The 17,785-nt window shown below is 36.4% G+C and overlaps 3 protein-coding genes and 1 long non-coding RNA gene across 5 annotated transcripts; 3 read left to right on the plus strand and 1 right to left on the minus strand.

The window, feature by feature from the left end:
• The first annotated feature begins 1,497 nt into the window (after positions 1–1,497).
• LOC103323220 (Chaperone DnaJ-domain superfamily protein) lies at positions 1,498–6,934 on the plus strand. Of its 2 annotated transcripts, XM_008225199.2 has the most exons (11): positions 1,498–1,740; positions 2,473–3,406; positions 3,732–3,861; positions 3,960–4,411; positions 4,684–4,764; positions 4,860–4,958; positions 5,298–5,456; positions 5,604–5,690; positions 5,907–5,978; positions 6,123–6,442; positions 6,545–6,934. In XM_008225199.2, coding segments are annotated over exons 2-11 (2,226 nt in total). In that variant the 5' UTR covers positions 1,498–1,740; positions 2,473–2,581; the 3' UTR covers positions 6,546–6,934. The 2 variants fall into 2 exon arrangements, with proteins under 2 accessions (XP_008223421.2, XP_008223420.2); XM_008225198.2 differs by having other exon boundaries at positions 6,123–6,611.
• A 772-nt stretch (positions 6,935–7,706) lies between these two features.
• Positions 7,707–8,902, minus strand: LOC148920125 (uncharacterized). Its single transcript, XR_016124342.1, has 3 exons — positions 8,533–8,902; positions 8,342–8,420; positions 7,707–7,937 (listed from the first exon to the last, which is right to left on the minus strand). It is a non-coding gene; the product is annotated as an uncharacterized LOC148920125 (long non-coding RNA).
• Positions 8,903–10,271: 1,369 nt separating this feature from the next.
• LOC103323219 (Translation elongation factor EF1B/ribosomal protein S6 family protein) lies at positions 10,272–13,428 on the plus strand. Its single transcript, XM_008225196.2, has 5 exons — positions 10,272–10,631; positions 11,067–11,121; positions 11,260–11,316; positions 11,594–11,671; positions 12,885–13,428. Exons 1-5 carry the CDS (start codon positions 10,326–10,328, stop codon positions 13,280–13,282), a joined length of 894 nt encoding a protein of 297 aa, XP_008223418.2. The 5' UTR covers positions 10,272–10,325; the 3' UTR covers positions 13,283–13,428.
• A 1,954-nt stretch (positions 13,429–15,382) lies between these two features.
• Positions 15,383–16,917, plus strand: LOC103323218 (desiccation-related protein PCC13-62-like). Its single transcript, XM_008225195.3, has 3 exons — positions 15,383–15,771; positions 15,864–16,089; positions 16,330–16,917. The coding sequence occupies exons 1-3, from the start codon at positions 15,440–15,442 to the stop codon at positions 16,705–16,707; spliced, it is 936 nt and encodes a 311-aa protein (XP_008223417.1). The 5' UTR covers positions 15,383–15,439; the 3' UTR covers positions 16,708–16,917.
• Positions 16,918–17,785: the final 868 nt, after the last annotated feature.

Genomic DNA, 17,785 nt, shown 5'->3' on the forward strand with positions numbered 1-17,785 from the left:
ACCAACAACAATAGCCCAACCCAAATTTAAAAATCTCACCTTAAAGTTGCAAACTTTAATATGAGAAATAAACAAAATGATTTTGATGGATTTTGATTTTGATTTTGATTTTTTTGTAGGAGATGTCATGTTGTTTTAGGTGTGAAGGTCTGCCTCTCTCAAAATGATAATAGAGGGTTGTATTTGGGGCTGCAAGTCTGTGATTATTCGAAGAGAGAGAGAGCTGGAAAAAAAAAATGAATGAATTGAAGTAAACATTAAAGTCAATACAAAAATAAGGGTAAATATGGAAAACAAAAAGTAGGTTGTTTGATGTATTAATGACATTGTTTTAAGTGTAAAGAAAATGACACATGTCACGAGGGAAAGGGAGAAGGTTCAAAGGAGAAGATTAGAGAGAAGGTTGTTAGCATTCCCCTATAAATTTTGTTCTGATTGCGACCATAACCACCACCAACATCCCTATGAGAGGGGCACCGTAGTTAAGGAAAACTAGAATGCTGCTCACCTTATGTGTGTCCTAGCTAAAGTAGGGCGTTACATATACGGCTATGATGCATGTAACGTCTTAGAGTTGTGCTATTTATCATTTTTAAAGTAATTTATAAAAAGTTTGACAAAAAAAAAAGTAATTTATTAAAAGTAAAAGTGTAATTAGAATTAGATAAAAATAAGTGGGCCCTACCTCAAAATCCGTAATCACATCCCCTCAAAATTAGGTATCAGATCAACTAGAGGGAGGTAGTTGATACGATTCCCATTCATGTTTTCCCTTATTAACTTCCAAAAATACCGTTACCACTTTACCATAATTCCAAAACACCCCAAACCCTAAAAAAAATAAAAACTTATGCCAAGAAGTTCAAAGACGCTCCAAGATGTTATTGGAGTTTATTTTTTTGTTTGAAATTGGCTTTGGACAAAGGTGTTATTAAAATTATCATTGAATTGGACTCTTGCTGTTCATCTTGTTTACCATATTGATTCCTCATATTTACACCGCCTTACTAGTTTGCTACAGGATTAGTTTGGTCTCCTTAGCAAATTTGAGAATTATATATGTGCTGTGGTGAAAATGTGCATGACATTTTAGTAATCAAATTAATTTGGATTCTGATTCATGAAAATTAGTAAACAATATCAATGGAAATTAACCCTATTCCTTTGCTAATTCCATATGTTTAGTAAACAACTTAATGAGAATGATTTTTTCATACCGATTTAATACTTCCCCGATTCCTAAATTCTCTAATTCTTTACTTTCTCCATTACTGATACGTAAACATGCCTAAAGAAAGAAGAAGCAGCATAGTAATCAAAATGTACAGAATGAAAATTATTGATTTATTGACTGTCAAAGAAAACTAATGGGCTTAGAACCAAAAAAAACAAAAAAAGGACACGTGGGTTTTCGAGCCCTGATGACAACTATAATCTGCGGCCCGGCCAAGCCCAATCCGGATTTGGAATAAGGAATTCCAGTCAGCCAAACAGACCTGCATTCAACGTCTTGGATGAGGGACACAGAAAACTCCTTCGGCTTTAGAGCTTCATGAGTGTTTCTCTGTCTTTTTGCAGACCCAAAAACTCTGACATGTGTATTACATGCTGATGGTCAGCTCCTTCATTTCCAGAAGAACCCAATTGGTCAAGCCTGCCACTTTCATATCCTTGTTATTATCTCACTAATCCCTTTGTGTGCCTCTCTCTTTCATACAAAGAAATCTCTTCTTGCTCCAGGTATGTCCGTACAAAAATCTTAATGTTAAATACTTATCTACCATTGATTATAATTTGTGGGTTCTGCTCGATTTCATTGTTTTCATCGAATTTTATTTGCTATGTTGCGTTGCTGAATAGTTGGAAATGGGTTTTATTCCTCTTCTTTTTTTTTTTCAAATATTTGGGGCTTTAAATCTCAAATGGGGTTTTTCATTTTTCTCTTTTAATTCAATTCATGGACGATAACCATGGTGTTTATAATACAGTGTAATACGTTTTCTTCTCAAGAATATTTTTTTTGGGTTCTTTTTGTTTCTTGCGAAATGAACAATGTAAGTCTCAGAAACTATTTTTGTGGGTTTATTTTGCATGAGCTTTTGGATATTTGTTGGCTTGAAATTCTTGAGTTTTTCTTATTGCTTCAGCAATTATGCAGGTTACCCCAATACTGATATGTTTTCCATAACCAATCTATGGTGACCCTTTTTGCATGAGGATTGCATACTGTGTTATTACTACTTCTACTCTTAGTAGAACTCCAACTCTAATTGAAGGCCCAATTATCAGCAAATGGGGGTAGCTTAGATCTTTACTGATATATGACTGTCATTACCATTTTTCAGTTTGATAATTAATTTATAAAAACAAATCCAAGTTTTATTTATTTAAATGATGTTTTGTAGTTCTATACAAAAACTTGATTTTATGTATATATGCATCCTTGTAATTGTATTTATTTTTTAATTGCAGATTGTATTTCTCACAGAGAATCTAGCATCCATGACATCACTGCTTTGAATCAACTACAGATCGTTTAGCTTGACTTTTTTTAAAACAGTACGTCAAGGCCTTTTATCTTATGGCTCGGAAGGGTAATCAACAAAAGAATGGGGTAGATCGCCAGACATCGAAGCACAAAAGGAAGGGTACAGATTCAGGGTGTACACTAGCGGAAACGAAAGGGCAAGGAAAAGCAAGTGAGGTGAAAGTGTTCCCTGGAGAAGAACTACCAAATGGTGACCAGCCAAGCAGTCCTCTTTCAGCCGGTGGGAGTAAAACCAATCATCCTGGAGATGAGAATAAAAGCAAACAAAAATCTGGAAAGCTTTTGAGGAAAGATAAGCAAGGTATGGATGCAACGCGGGGTCCGGAGGAGGCAATGTCTTTAGGGAGTGATTCAGGAGATTGCAATGGAAACAATGAAGCTCCAAGCACTAGAGAAGAAAATGGGTCATTACCTCGGAGTGACTTACGCCGTAAACATACAAAAAGAAAATTTGGGTCCTCCCTGAAATGGTGGCCTATGAAAACTTTTCTGAGTCGGGTAGAGTTTTCAGATAGCCTATTGGTTAGAAACTTGAAGGCATCAACATTGTCCTTCTTGAAGGTGGCTAGTGAATGGCTGCAGAGGCATGAGCCTATGTTTCTTACTGTCAAAAGTAACATACTGAATGCTCGCGATTATGTCAATACAAAGTTTGAGCAGGCATATCCCATTGTTCTGAAGTGGCTTATGCAGTTTGGGAGCATATTGGTTCTTTTATCAATGGCTTGGTTGGATTGTACCGTAAGGGGCATCGATAGCTTACTCCGGATGGGGACAACATCCTTCTTTTCTGTTATATGGTGCAGCATTCTCTCAGTAGTTGCTATGGTTGGGATGTTTAAGTTTCTGATTGTGTTGGTAAGCCCTAGTACTGCTAAGTTGCTGCTGACCACTGACTTCATTATAACCAGAAACTTTTTATTATTATTTTTTCTTCTTTTCATTATTGTAATTGAGATTATTCTTACTTATTTCTTTCAACAAAATGCACCCGTGTCTGGCCCCTCGTCCTTTTACACCTATTTGGTTCTTTCTGTTTGCTTATGACTTGTTGAGCTTCTAGACTTTCTGAATGTTCCTTTTGGAATAATTATTTTCTGCAAAGGGTGCATTGATGATTGAGGTTAAGATGATCCGTTAAGTTTTGTGTTAATATGCTCTCATAACTATTGTAAATACCTAGGTCTTCGCTGCTCTGATTGGACTTTTCATTGGCTTCATGCTTTCGATTTTGGTGGTTGCTATTTCTGGAGCTATTTTCTTGTGGTTCTATGGAAGCTTTTGGACAACAGCACTTGTAATCTTCTTGGCAGGTGATTCTTTTACCCTCGTAAAACTGCAGATCATCTATTTCAATTATGCATACTTCCTCATCACAGCTTGCTGAGCTTTAACATTCTTCAACATTCAGGTTTGGCATTCACACTGAGCCATGAGCGTGTTGCCCTGTTCGTCGCCACTGTGTATTCCATTTATTGTGCTTGGACATATGTTGGATGGCTGGGTTTGCTTATAGGGTTGAATTTATCTTTTATCTCAAGTGATTGTCTGATATATTTCTTAAAGAACAATGTAAATCAGCAGAGAAGACCCACCGGATTCCCTGAACAAGCATCTGGAATGCAAGGTCAACCAGGCTTTTTTAACGGTGAGCAGGAGCATGCTTCATCCTCTGATAATGGGCCATGGTTTTCTGCTGATCGTAGCCCTGGAGTACCTTCAACCAGTGGGGCTGATTCTGAGATAACCTCTGAAGATGAAGTAGTTCGGCTGCTAAACTGTACTGATCACTATTCAGTGTTGGGATTGTCCCGGTTTGAGAATATAGATGTTTCTTTACTGAAGCGGGAGTATAGGAAAAAGGTATGTGCCATTTTTTGTTTGCTATAATTGGCATGAAAAGGGATATTTTCTGACTAATTTGTAATTTCTTTTTATGTTATTCTCTTCGAAGTTTCAAGATCTGTATTCTGTATGGCCAAGGCTGAGATCTAATTTTATTTTCGTTATATTAAATGATGACTTTTATCTTTCCTGAGATTGGTTTATTTATATAGAACTACTGTTTCTTGATAACATGCTGTATAATATGTTAAAATACTTTCTTTGAATGAGGTTGTTATATTTCTTATCAGGCAATGTTGGTCCATCCCGATAAAAATATGGGAAATGAAAAGGCTGCTGAAGCTTTCAAGAAACTTCAGAATGCATATGAGGTGATCTTTTGATACCCGTCGAGATTTTTTCTATGATCTATTTGATTTTTCATTCTGATTGTACCATTGGCCTTTTTTGTTTTTATCTTTTCTAGATTTTACTTGATTCATTGAAGCGAAAAGCATATGATGACGAATTAAGGAGAGAGGAACTGCTGAACATTTTCCGTAGATTTCAAAGTGCTTCACAAAAGGTAATTTACATCCTTTTTGTATGCATTGTTGTAATTGGTGTGAGAAAATGAAATCTGCTGACCAATCTCTTCAATAACCATGAGGATTAAGCTTGAAAGTGACCCGTGTCAGTTGGTTCCCCCAAATCCAAGGGGCTCCTTCCATTCAACTTTGTCATTAACTTGGAATTGTTTGTAGAAAGTCGTGTAATTTTGGTCCCATCCCATAGATGTGGCTTCTGCCAGGAATTATATGCTCGTTTTAACTCAATATAATTCTAAGGGCTGTAAATCATTACTCGTTCTAAGATTGTTTACATATCCACCTTACCTAAGCTTTTACTGCAATGTGTTTCCTAGAATGGAGGACACGGTGTCTTTCCTTCTGGATTTGCACACCCGGAAGCTGATGGTGAGGACCCATTTGGAGATTCTAGGCGGATTGCCTGCAATAAGTGTGGCAACTTTCATGTCTGGGTACTCACTAGGAAGTCAAAGTCTCAAGCGCGATGGTGTCAGGTTGTCATTTACCTTTACAGTGTTTAATGATGTTCTTTGAGTTTGCATTCATCAAATCCTCCTTAAGCATGATGCTCCTTTTTCATAAAGATGAGAGATTTTGCACCTGGTTCTGATGTTTTCTTTGTGGAATTTCTCTTTTGAAAGGATTGCAAGGATTTGCATCAAGCAAAAGATGGTGATGGGTGGGTTGAACAATCTTCCCAACCCTTCTTCTTTGGATTTTTGCAGAAGGTATGTGTATTTATATATGTTGGAGAAAGCTTGTTATATACGTGCATTTGGATTGTCTGCTCTTACTAAGTTGTCATCTTCATGTGCTATTATGATTCATTGTTTGCTAGTGGAAAAAAAAAACCCTTGAAGAAAATGATAAAGAATTGTTGTCCATTAGTATCTGAAATGCATCTAATACCAGATTATCCTTTTCGAATAATGTTGCACGTGCAGGTAGATGTTCCATCTGCATTTGTTTGTGCAGATAGCAAGATATATAATGCTACTGAGTGGTATATATGCCAGGTAATTCAATTTTAACTTTTTTCTTCATTAGTTTTTCATTGACGTCTCTTCTCCTTTTTAAAAACACTCATGCCTGCTCCAACACCCACACAAAGTTCTTGTCATGTTGAAAGAAAATGTACATGAAGCTAATTTTTGTTGCAGGGAATGAGATGTCCAGCCAACACTCACAAGCCAAGTTTTCATGTGAACACTAGTGTGACCTCCAAGCATAATACTGGAAAGGGAGCAAGTTCAGGACAAAGAGGAGGCCGGATGCCGGCATCTATGGAAGAGAACATGACAGAGGAAGAATTCTTTGAGTGGTTACAGAATGCAGTGCAAACAGGCATGTTTGAAAATTTTAGTGCCGGCACCTCCACTGAGAGCCCATCTGCCAAATCTGGAAATGGTACCACCAAGAGTAGTAGTGGCAGCAACAGTGGCAGTGCTAACAAGAGGAAGAAAAAGGGAAAGAAGCAATGGTGAGTGTCCAAGTTGTTCCCATTGTTTCTCACTAATCTTTGTAAGCATTAGTGAATCTGATAAAAACATATGTTTCAATGTTGGCCTATTGTCTTTTTCAGAAAAAAGAAGGCCTGAGGAAAGTTTGACTTCATTAATCATAAGTATAGAATCCCCCATTAGCCTGCATAGTGCATACTACAGAGTTTGTATATCGTTTCATCATTCTCAATCGTCTTAGAATTAACTGTGGACCGCTATACCCATTCGAAATAGATTGCCAGAAGTTTAGGCAGTTACATTTGCGCAGAGGAGCAAGGCAATAATGTTCTTGGCACTGCCCATATTTTGCATTTGGTATGCGGAGGGATCTGAATTGGTTGGAAGGATTGGACGCATGGAATGATGATCAAGAAAGAATGACGTTAGACAATGCATTGTTGTTATGTTCATGGAAATGGATGATATGTGAAGCCAACTTATTTTTATGAAACTTGATCTGGTGCATGTAATCTGATGGTTAGCCTTTATCTCATCAGATAAAACCCCGATGAATCTAACCCACATCAAAATCCATTAAAACAAGATGATTATATCTTTGAACTCGTAGTGTTGGAATATTTTTCCAATCTCCAATGGCTCAATTTGAGATTGATTCTCTGCAGGGCACCTAATTAAAGTGAGGAGAGTGACAATGGGAGTTGGGTCAATTATTAGTCAATTTTAATTTTGGTTGACACACAGCGTATATAAAGATTCCAGAAAATTAGTTTTATAAATCTAATTTTATTACCAAGCTATGAAATTGTCAAAAGTAGAAAATAAGGGCCCGTCTGGTAACGTTTTCAGAGAGCATTTTCAGAGAATGTTTTCATAGAATGAAAACGAGAAAATGAAAACGCATTTTCAGAGAACAAAAACGCGTATGGTAGCTTAGTTAAAAACTGTTTTCAGAGAACAAAAACAGTGAAAACGCGTCTGGCAGTAATTTGTGAAAATGACAAAAAATAGTGAATATGCGTTCGGTAAGAGGATTTTATTTTATTTTTTAAACTAACATTTTCACACATTTATGTATGTAATTAGTCCAACACCTTTTTTACTATGCACACCAAACATGTTTTTCTCGTTTGATCTATTTTACTAAAATTAAAGAGCTTGGATTAAGTTAGATTTAAGAAAAAGTGATATATCTATGCATTTGGCTTAGTTTAAATTAGTCGATTGAAACATTCATTGGCTTCTAGACCAAATATTACAAAAACTTGTTCATTGACACACAAGAAAAAAAAATAATAATAAAAATTAAAAATTACAATAATATAATCAAGAGCCTTAGGTGAAATCACGCCACAAATCTTGTGCAATCTTATCTCTAATGTTGGTCATTTGTGCAATATTTTCCGGAGACATATCTAAATTTGGTGTAGCCATATCTTCACCCTCAACAATGATGTCTTCTACTTGAAACTCTTCGAACAACCTATCACGACGTGCTTCTCTTCCAAAAGTAAACTGAATAACAGACCACCATATACAAAACCCAACTCAAAACTATGAAAATCATTCTCAAAGATCCCAAAAAAAATACACTACAAGATATATCTCCATTAATAATGGCATAAAGCCAAGGGCTTTGGTATCCATTATCATGCGATTTTTTTAAGCAATTATCATGCCATAATTTCATTATATCAACTCGTGAGTTTGCTTCCTTTGCAAAAAAATTATCATGCCATAATTTCATTATATCAACTCGTGGGTTTGCCCACCATATACAAAACCCAACTCAAAACTATGAAAATCATTATCAAAGATCCCAAAATTAAGCACAACAAGGAACCCAATTGAGAAAATTATAAAGCTAAATTGCCCAAATAAATAATGAAGCACCAATGAGAAGAAAAACGAGGAATTACCTCAGTTAATGTGAGGTCTGCGTCACTCTTCTTCTTCTTCTTCTTCTTCTTCCCAGTAATTTTTAGATGTATAAGAAACCTAATTTACAGAATACAACAATTATTTTTAGAACAGCCATGAACAAAAAACCCTAGATCTAAAGGCACAAAATACCCAAAGCTAGAAAAAGAGGAAAAATATAGAAAATTACCAAGATCTTCCAAGAGCAGCTGTGGTCTGTGGTGATGGAGCAATCAGACAGAACAAAAAGCCTTAGTGGTGAAGAGGGGAAGAGAGACTATTGCCAAAGAGAGGAGTGAGCCAAGCCAGAGAGAAGAGTGGTCAAGAAAGGGGGAAAGAAGAGAAGGGTGAGTGAGGAGGAGAGAAAAACGATTCTGATAGGGAGAGAAAATTGAGAGAGAGATTGAGCAGAAGTCTGTTTTGAGCGTTTGTTTTCTGGGAGAACAAAAACATCTTTTTTCTGTTTTGTAGAAGTAAACGTGAAGTCCAACTCATTTTATGAAAACGTTTTTGATGTTTTCTATTTTTATTTACTGAACATGTTTTTGCTCTGTTTCTGTTTTTTAAAAACAAGAACGGACCTTTAAAACATAAACGAACAGGCCCTAAGGTTGCCATATTAAAATAGGATAATTCATGTTCAACACAAAACTCGATAAGATTTATTATGTCATTTTCGTATTCATTTTAGGTGACACTCAACCTTTTCTCCTTTTTGGAGGAATAAGTAAAAATCAGTCTTAACCGGTTTACGAGTTTTTTCTTTGATTTGTTTCATGACTAAAATTATCATCCTTGTACACATTTTTCTAGAAGGAGAAAGACCCTCTGCATGTCTAATGCAAGGCCAAGGGGCAATGAACTAGGTGCTGTTTTAGCCTCTCAAAATGGTACTGTATACAAAATCTAGAAGATGGAGATAAAAGTCTATTTATTGAGGTTTGAAATGTAGAAATATCAAAAGGATAAACAAATAAAACTATTTGGAGTATATATTTATATATATAAAAAAGACTGGATTAGTCCTTGGATTGAAAAAAGAGGCTGTTGGATTGAAAAAAAAGGCTGAACTGGAAAAAATAATAATAATAAATAAAAAGCCAGCAGTTAGCCTTTTCATTCCATTGTCATTGAGAGCGCCATGTGGCAGCTTCTCATAGGCCATTGCATTTGGAAAGTCAACTTTTGCTGCTCCCTTTTCTTTATTACAAATTTATAAATAAACCCAATCCTAGACATGTATTTATAAAAAAACCCAATCACTATTTAAGCATAGAAACACACCCAAAATCAACCCCAAAGTCAACTTTTTGGGTGTGTTTATAAATGGGTTTTGAGTGTGTGTAATGATGGATTTTGGGTGTGTTTATATGTTTAAATAGTATTTGAGTTTTTTTATAATTTCAACCCCCATTTTGGGTGTTTTAGTGAAACTCCCTTTCTTTATTAAAAAAAAAACTGACCGTGTGCCCACTCTTGCCCGGGCCAACACTTGAGAAAAACCAACCCCTCATCTTGCCTTAAAACTGGACTGGTCCAAATACATACATTAGAAAATGTATTTTTTCAATTGGGGCCAGATCAATCCTTTTTTTTTTTTTGGGGTCTAAAATGCTGGGAAACTTGAATTTAAAAATGAATATCAAGGTTTACATCTTCTACGAGTATATCAAATAACCATTCCGTACCAACATGGTCCCAATATCATTATACAGAAAGGACAAAAAGGAGAGGAGAGAGTTTGCCCATACCCGATTATAAAAGGAAAAATGAAAACAATTATGATTTAAAACAAATAGAAGAAAAGCCAATAACTTAGGCCGTTGGATCCCTACTAATGAAGGAGTTGATGTATCGAACGGTGGACCAGGATTAACCATGATATATACCTCCATCGAAATTACTAAACCACCCTTTTTCCTTCCAACTCTACCGCAAATCGCATATCCTAGCAGCAGTGTAGTCTGCTTCAAAGCTGGTTCAATGGGGGCACTCTTACACTCCTTCTCTGTAGCTTTTATCACTCCAAAAGCTTTAAAACTGGTCCATGGAAATGGGTCCTCTAGAAACCAAATTTCAAGCTTGGAATTCGCAAATGGGTACTCCTCGTTTTCTTCTCGTAGGCCAGTTACCTCTCAGAAGCTCTCTGTTGGACGTAGAAAGTCGGTGATTGTTGGTGCAAAGAAGAACAATAACAAGGAGGAGAAGAAGAAGAACGACAATCATAGCTTCGTATCAAAACCGGATGAGGCCACTGGCCCTTTCCCTGAAGCTGTGCTGCTTAAAGAGGTTGCCTTTTGAATTTTGACACAACTCCATGCTTTTACTCTTTTTTTCCCTTCTTTATTTGGTATTATGAGTTTTTAAATTTCCTTTCCTCTCTGCGAATTTCGGTTTCTGAAATATAAAGACTTTTTAGTGCGACCCTCTACTTTTCAGCCACCGCTGTAGAATGTTCATATTGGTTATCTGATATTCAAGCTATGTAAATTGTGGCTTAAGTACATTCATATTGTGGGTATCTGAGTTGTCCTTTCCTTTGTTCTGTTTCTTTGGACTATAATGTTTCACCATTAAAGTATGAACCTTGTGTACAAAGGGATCTTCTTTTTCTTGAAAAACTAAATGAAGTTGGATAAGATAAGGTTTTGGGTTGCTTAAGTTTAGGTGCATGTGTCTCTAATTGTAATTGATTTTGAGATGAATTTTTGTGATGAATTGCAGAAGAAAGTTCAGGAAGATGGTAAACTTCTCCCTGAGTTTGCTGACGCAGAAGAAGGTGAGTTATTCTGATTCAAACTTGTTATAGGTGATTGCTATCTTTTTAGAAGGACGCAATATTAGTTTTCTTGTTATGAAGAAAGATTTTGGCCCTATGGGGATTGCTGTTATTGATTTTGTTTTCATCACTATGCAGAGAAGGTATATGAATATTTGAAGCTTCAGCTACAAAGCGATTTGAATGAGGAACGAAGTAAGTGTACTTCCTGCTTCTTCTTCTTGCTAGTAGGATTGTCATGTGGTTCCTTAGGGGGCAGGATAATGCACTTTTATGTTCTAGGCTGCATCTACTTCTTTGCTAGTTGGATTTTTGAGATGCAATTCGGCTTTACTATATTGAAATGGTGGAATAAATTGCCTTTAATAATTCATAGAGCAAAGGGACAATGTTATGAGTTTTTAACTGCGTGATTTACGATATGTTGGCTTCTAGACTGACATGTTTTATGACACTGTTTTCCTGGTCACAGTGCGCCACTATGAGGTGGTTTATCTGATTAATGAGAAGCATGTGGAAGAGGTTGAGAGTGTCAAGGAGAAAATTGAAGGTTGACTTCTAATCTCTTAGTACTGTGTACATTATTACTGAACCAAATATGATAGAATTCACCATGGATTTTGATGTATTTAAATTTATTTTTCCTTTTGGCATGCTTCTTTGTTCTTCTATACTATCTTGTCTTATAGAACAATAAGACAATAGTTGAAACAAACTGTTCTTATTAGAATGGAGGAGAATAGTACATGGCTTTTGTAGGCTAGTTGGCCTCCTAGTGGTGTAGCTATTGGTTACCTATCTTCTAGATTTATGACTCTAGGCTATTGGGGCCCTTCATTCGTATAGCTATTGGCTGGTCAACTCTTTGTTTTATAGAACAAGGCTCTTGGCCTCTATGTGACTATTGGTCACTCTCAACACTTGGCTCCCTTTGTTGGGAGATCTCTTGGCTTGACCACACCCCCTTAGATTGGGTAGCTCTCTTTCTAGCTCCCTTGTAACTTAGTTTTGGATAGCTCTTAGCTCCACCGCCATAGACATTTTTCTCTAGCTGCTTGCTTGTTGTGACTTCATTGAGAAAATTCTTACATATTCATTTAGTTTGCCGACATTCCCATGAAGCTTATAGAATTTCTTCAAGCTTCTAGATTTTTCCATATTTCTTTACCACAAATGTGCATTATTTTCAACAAGAATGAAGTTCAAAAGAACGGTAAAATTCTCTGATGTCTGAATATCTCTCAAGGGTGCCACGTTTAGCTTGCATTTCTTAAATGGGAAATCTGTTTCTGAGTGCCCAACAGTTTGTAATATGTTTCTTTTCAAATGTTATTTCATAGAGAGAGCAGGCAATGTGTCTCTTTGGGCAAGAAGGTCAGCACTGGCCCTTCAAATAATCTTTAGCAGTTTTACTTTAGGTGTCATATCATATTTGAAGAATTTTGAGTGGTAAAAAAACAATTTGTGAACTTGGATGGATGGCTTATTTATTTAATTAATTTTAACTTAGAAAGCAGCTTGTAATTGCTCAGAATGAAAACTCATCTACTTGCTTGTAATTTCTTTAGCTCCTCACTGAGTTTCCTGAACCCATAAATAACTTGACATTGATTAGAATGAAAGTTCATCTAGGAACTTGCGAACGGTCTACTGATGCATGCATATACTTATCAGAATTCTTGTAGGACGAGTTTCCCTTTTTGAGTTGCAGTTGAAATGCCAAAGCTTTTTATTGATGTTTATCTGTGAATTACTTGTTGCAGGTTTTCTAAGGGAGAAGAAAGCCAGGATATGGAGAGTGAGTGATTGGGGAATGCGAAGACTAGCATACCAAATAAAGAAAGCCAAGAATGCTTACTACATTTTGATGAACTTTGAGATAGAAGCCAAATGGATAAATGACTTTAAGACCATGTTGGACAAGGATGAAAGAGTCATTCGGCATCTTGTGATGAAGAGGGATGAGGCAATCACAGAGGACTGCCCTCCTCCTCCTGAGTTTCACACCGTCGGTGCAGGTACAGATTCTGATGAGGAAGAGGAGGAGGATATGGAATACGACGACGAAGAGTACGGAGATGAAGATGGGATTATTATTGTTGACGCTGACAATGCTGATATAGAAGATAGGAAACAAGGAATGGTAGAACAAGTAGCTTAGGAAAAACAGGAATGAGACAACTGAGGGCTGAAACAAGTGAGAAATCAGAAAGTTTTGCGTATTGGTTTTTGTATAAATTTGTGTAACGTTCAGAACAACAGATCATATTTAAGTATATAATGGCATATATGCTTGCTTTGATTTTATGTCTAAGTTGATTTAATATATTCCAGTGTTTCGACAGAAATGGTTGATTTGGTCCGCAATAAACCTGTTTAAGCCTTGATGGCCTTTAAGCGACAGGAATTGCTTAACGCTAAGATAAGTGGTTTGAGAAATCTTTAAATCCGATTAATTAAGGTTACTGATTTTCCCACTCTTTTTTTATCCACTTACACTCTATTTTTTTGAAATTGTATGTTCTCACTCCTTTTTTGTTCACTTATACTCCCTTTTATCTTATAGTAAAAAGTATTAAAAAAAATAAAAAGGAGTGTAGGTGGATAAAATGGGAGTAGGAAAATCACCACCCTTAATTAAATTGATATTCATAAAACTTTAGATCCGATTAATTAAATTGAGTAATGTAATTTATGGATCCAATCCGAGCTTTTGGCCTATCTAGAATCACTTATGGGGTCTGCATGTTTCTCCATAGAAGTTATTTTTGGATAAGCCCTTTAGTTTCTTCTAGATTAAAGTATTATGGATGACAGTTGTTCTGGTTGATACTATTCCTGCGATATTTGGGACCGTGGCTTGAATTGACATAAGGATATTTTGGGTGAGGTTCATTTTGAGAGATTCCAGAGCCCTACTTCACGAGAAATACTTCTATTAAACAGGGATAGAATTATTTTGCTATTTTCGGTTAATAATGTTATGATATATGTGTTAATACTTCCACGTGACATAGTATTATTAAGAAATAAGCAAAACAGTGTTACCCTAATTGAAACTGAGTTTTTCTCCTATTTCACATCCGGTCGTAATCATAACCGCATTAGGTCTCCAAGGTGAACAACCTCTAGTCAATGGAACAATTGATCTGTAACCTCGAAAAAAGGATTAACTCTGAAAGCAGAACACTCAAACCCGTCGACTGTTCGGTGGATTGTTCAAACTCCTTCATTACCATTGCATCACCATCTAATCCTACATTACATGGCTTCGAGTCAACTGCTCCTGATCCTGAAGTATTACGTATGACATATTTAATGTTTAAGAAATTTTGGATTGCAAGACAATTAAAAGGCCACGTGGCATGAGTAAAGCTTAGGTTTTCATTTGTTATCTAATATTTTGTAGCGAGTGGGTGAGAGTAACGTGTGGGAGTGTATTTTGTAAAAGTTGAGAAGCTGAGGCAGAACTCTCCTCATGTTGAAATAGAAGAACACCGAGAGTTCAAAGCGACGACTCCGTTTTTGGGCCAGTAACAATAAAATATTTAGGAAAAAAAAAATAAACTACCTATCAGTTGACATGTCATTTTCTAAATCATTAGATTATTACAATAATTTAGATTAAGTGAAATACCAATAAATTCACGAACTTTAAATATAGAGATTCGAGATCCGTAATTTACAAAGCCGAAATCAGATGGGGTGTTCTTTGTTCATACTTTAGTTTAGATGGGCAGAGCAAAAAGGCCATAAAACGATTGTCTCATTTTCAATACACTACGTGGAAAATGAGATAAAGTCAGTCTCATAAATATGTTAATATATGATTTTTTTTGTTTTTCCTTTTTGATAGGTATGGTAATGATGGCTTTGAGAAATAATTTATTATTATTATTATTATAGCAATTCTGGAAATAAATTTCTTTGAGAAGAAAAAGGAAGCTTCTATTCGTGCGGAAAACAATTTAATTATAAAAAATGACCCACAGTCATAGCAGACTTTTCCAAATGCAAACGCAAGTCTCTATTTTCAAGAATGAATTATGCCCCGATCATGGGATGCATGCGAAGACAAACGTGCATTAAGGATCCTAAATTCTCCTCTTTGATTTTGATAAGTATCTGAATAATATGATAAATTAAAATTAAAATGATTAAAAAAAATAGGAAAAGAAATGGTGGCATTGAGATCAAGACCCAGGTGGCCATTCCAAGTTGGACCGAGTATCCTCCTGCAGCCATCTCTATAAATGAGCAATGCCCTCAGTTTAGAGGACATACACCACACCAGTAGTTATAGCAGAAACAAACAAACATGGCACAATTTGCTTATGTCACCACCGCCATTGTTGCCTTCTTCCTCATCCTCCTTCCACAATCTTATACTTCTGGATCTATTTTAAGCCATAACCCTCGCTCCTACCCACTTACACAATCAGATGTTGATCTTTTAGAATTTCCTCTGAATTTAGAGTATTTGGAAGCCGAGTTCTTTCTGTATGGCTCTTTGGGCTATGGCTTGGATGAAGTTAATCCAGGCCTAACCCAAGGAGGTCCATCTCCCATTGGTGCTAAAAAAGCCCACTTGGACCAGTTCACTAGGGATGTTATCACGCAATTTGCATGGCAAGAAGTTGGACACTTGAGGTTCAATCTTCTTTCTTTCTTTTGTTTTAATAGTTTTTTTTATAGTATTTTTCTCATACCAAACTTTGTATTAATTATGTTATTTTATGCAGAGCTATTAAAAGTGTAGTAAAGGGATTCCCAAGGCCGTTGTTGAATTTGAGTACAGAATCATTTGCCAAGGTGTTTGATTCTGCATTTGGTCATCCCTTGGTTCCCCCTTTTGACCCTTATGCCAATTCAATCAACTATCTCCTTGCATCCTATGTGATTCCTTATGTTGGTCTCACTGGGTATGTTGGAACCGCCCCAAAGCTCCAAGCTAATGCTTCCAAATCGGTAAGCTTCAAACACAATAACAAGAAACTGAAAATATAACCCGATTATTTGTTCACGTCCACCAAATGATCTGGCAGTGTTTCGTTTATTTGAATCAAATCAAATCTGGGTTCGTTCTGAACTTCATTTATTATTAGTAGTATTGACAAATTCAAATTGCTTGGTGATTTGATATATATATCTATATGTAACAGCTAGCTCTAACATTACTCATTATTAATTTATGTGGGTTATGTTCAGCTTGTTGCAGGGCTTTTGGCAGTGGAATCAGGTCAAGATGCAGTGATTCGAGCATTGCTATATGAGCGTGCCCCGGAGAAGGTGCAACCATATGGTATAACAGTGGCTGAGTTCACTAATCGCATTTCAGATCTAAGGAATAAGCTAGGACATGGAGGTTGGAAAGATGAAGGCCTTGTGGTTCCCAAATACAGAGGTGCTGAGGGAAAAATCAGTGGCAACGTTCTCGCCGGGGATGAGTTCTCACTCGGATATGCCAGGACACCACAGGAGATACTAAGAATTATATATGGGAGTGGTAATGAACATGTCCCTGGAGGTTTCTATCCTAAAGGAGCTGATGGCCATATTGCTAAATCTTATTTACCCAATGCATAGAACTTGAACAAATTAATGGTACTAGTTAGGTTGCCATGGCGTTCAGGTTCCTTGTTTAGACAGTGTGTTTTCAGTAGTTGTAGACAGAATTAATGTTCTTAATAATGATTGTGATCAAGGAATTGCTTCATGATTCAGTTTGCACACATTTCAATTCGATAACTAATGTAGTTTAAAAATAAATAAAGGCAAAAAGTCACTTTTAGTTCATGCAATTTATCACTTTTACCACTAAGGTCCCTGTGATTTCAATTTGAACATTTTTATCCTTGTGTTTTCAATTTCAAGTAATTCAAAGACAACTCTCAATTTCTAATAAATTTTTTAAACTTCTGTTACTTGTGAGGGGGGCAATTCTGTCAAATTATTAAAAAATTCATTCCTTTTTAAAATAACAAATACAAAATGGAAAAATAACACAAATTCATTCCTTTTTAACTCTGGTGCCCTCCCCCTCTCTCTCCCATGCCCTCCTCCCACCATAAACACCATCTAACAAACCACTGCCCAATATCATCCACCCAGCAACCAACCCTTACCACCCTCTCATCACATAGCTTCTCAAGACACCTCACCTATCTCTTTGTCTCTCTGTCTCAAGTCCAGCCCAAAAAATTGAATGCAAGCAAAAGACCACATTGCTCATAATTTATTACAATATGGCCAATAGATCTGAAAAAAAACAAAAAACAAACAAACAAACAAACAAAAATTTAGCTCCAACCCAGCCCACCCACGAAGAACTACTCCTATTTCAATTTTATTCTCACTTATTATGGTTTATTTGATTGTATTTTTGAGGAGCAGAACTTGAAGTTGGGAAGGGTAAACTCTATAGCTATCGCCAAGTTATTAAAAATCGATTGATGAACAAAGCTGTATATTGGAGAATATCTAGTTTTAGGTTGTGTTGTCGGTAGGGATGGGGTTGGGGGTGGGTCACGGCTAGGGTTAAGGGTGGGGCTGGGGATAGGATGCTATCAGGTGGTGGAGAAATGAAAGAGGGAGAGATACAGCAGAGAGGGACGAAGGCTTCTAGGGAGGGGAGAAGAAGATATATTTTTTATTTATTAATTTT

The sequence above is a fragment of the Prunus mume genome, linkage group LG2 (genome assembly GCF_029339155.1).
Source record: "Prunus mume cultivar Tortuosa linkage group LG2, ASM2933915v1, whole genome shotgun sequence".
Lineage (NCBI taxonomy): Eukaryota > Viridiplantae > Streptophyta > Magnoliopsida > Rosales > Rosaceae > Prunus > Prunus mume.

What these genes read in the sequence shown, in the direction of transcription:
- LOC103323220 (XM_008225198.2), top strand. Translation starts at nt 2,582, where the DNA reads ATGGCTCGGAAGGGTAATCAACAAAAGAATGGGGTAGATCGCCAGACA. An exon ending in ACTTGTAATCTTCTTGGCAG is followed by an intron (nt 3,862 to 3,959) that starts GTGATTCTTTTA and finishes TTCAACATTCAG; the next exon opens with GTTTGGCATTCACACTGAGC. An exon ending in CTCAAGCGCGATGGTGTCAG is followed by an intron (nt 5,457 to 5,603) that starts GTTGTCATTTAC and finishes CTCTTTTGAAAG; the next exon opens with GATTGCAAGGATTTGCATCA.
- LOC103323219 (XM_008225196.2), top strand. Translation starts at nt 10,326, where the DNA reads ATGGGGGCACTCTTACACTCCTTCTCTGTAGCTTTTATCACTCCAAAA. An exon ending in AAGCTGTGCTGCTTAAAGAG is followed by an intron (nt 10,632 to 11,066) that starts GTTGCCTTTTGA and finishes GATGAATTGCAG; the next exon opens with AAGAAAGTTCAGGAAGATGG. An exon ending in GTTTGCTGACGCAGAAGAAG is followed by an intron (nt 11,122 to 11,259) that starts GTGAGTTATTCT and finishes ATCACTATGCAG; the next exon opens with AGAAGGTATATGAATATTTG.
- LOC103323218 (XM_008225195.3), top strand. Translation starts at nt 15,440, where the DNA reads ATGGCACAATTTGCTTATGTCACCACCGCCATTGTTGCCTTCTTCCTC. An exon ending in CAAGAAGTTGGACACTTGAG is followed by an intron (nt 15,772 to 15,863) that starts GTTCAATCTTCT and finishes TATTTTATGCAG; the next exon opens with AGCTATTAAAAGTGTAGTAA. An exon ending in AAGCTAATGCTTCCAAATCG is followed by an intron (nt 16,090 to 16,329) that starts GTAAGCTTCAAA and finishes GGTTATGTTCAG; the next exon opens with CTTGTTGCAGGGCTTTTGGC.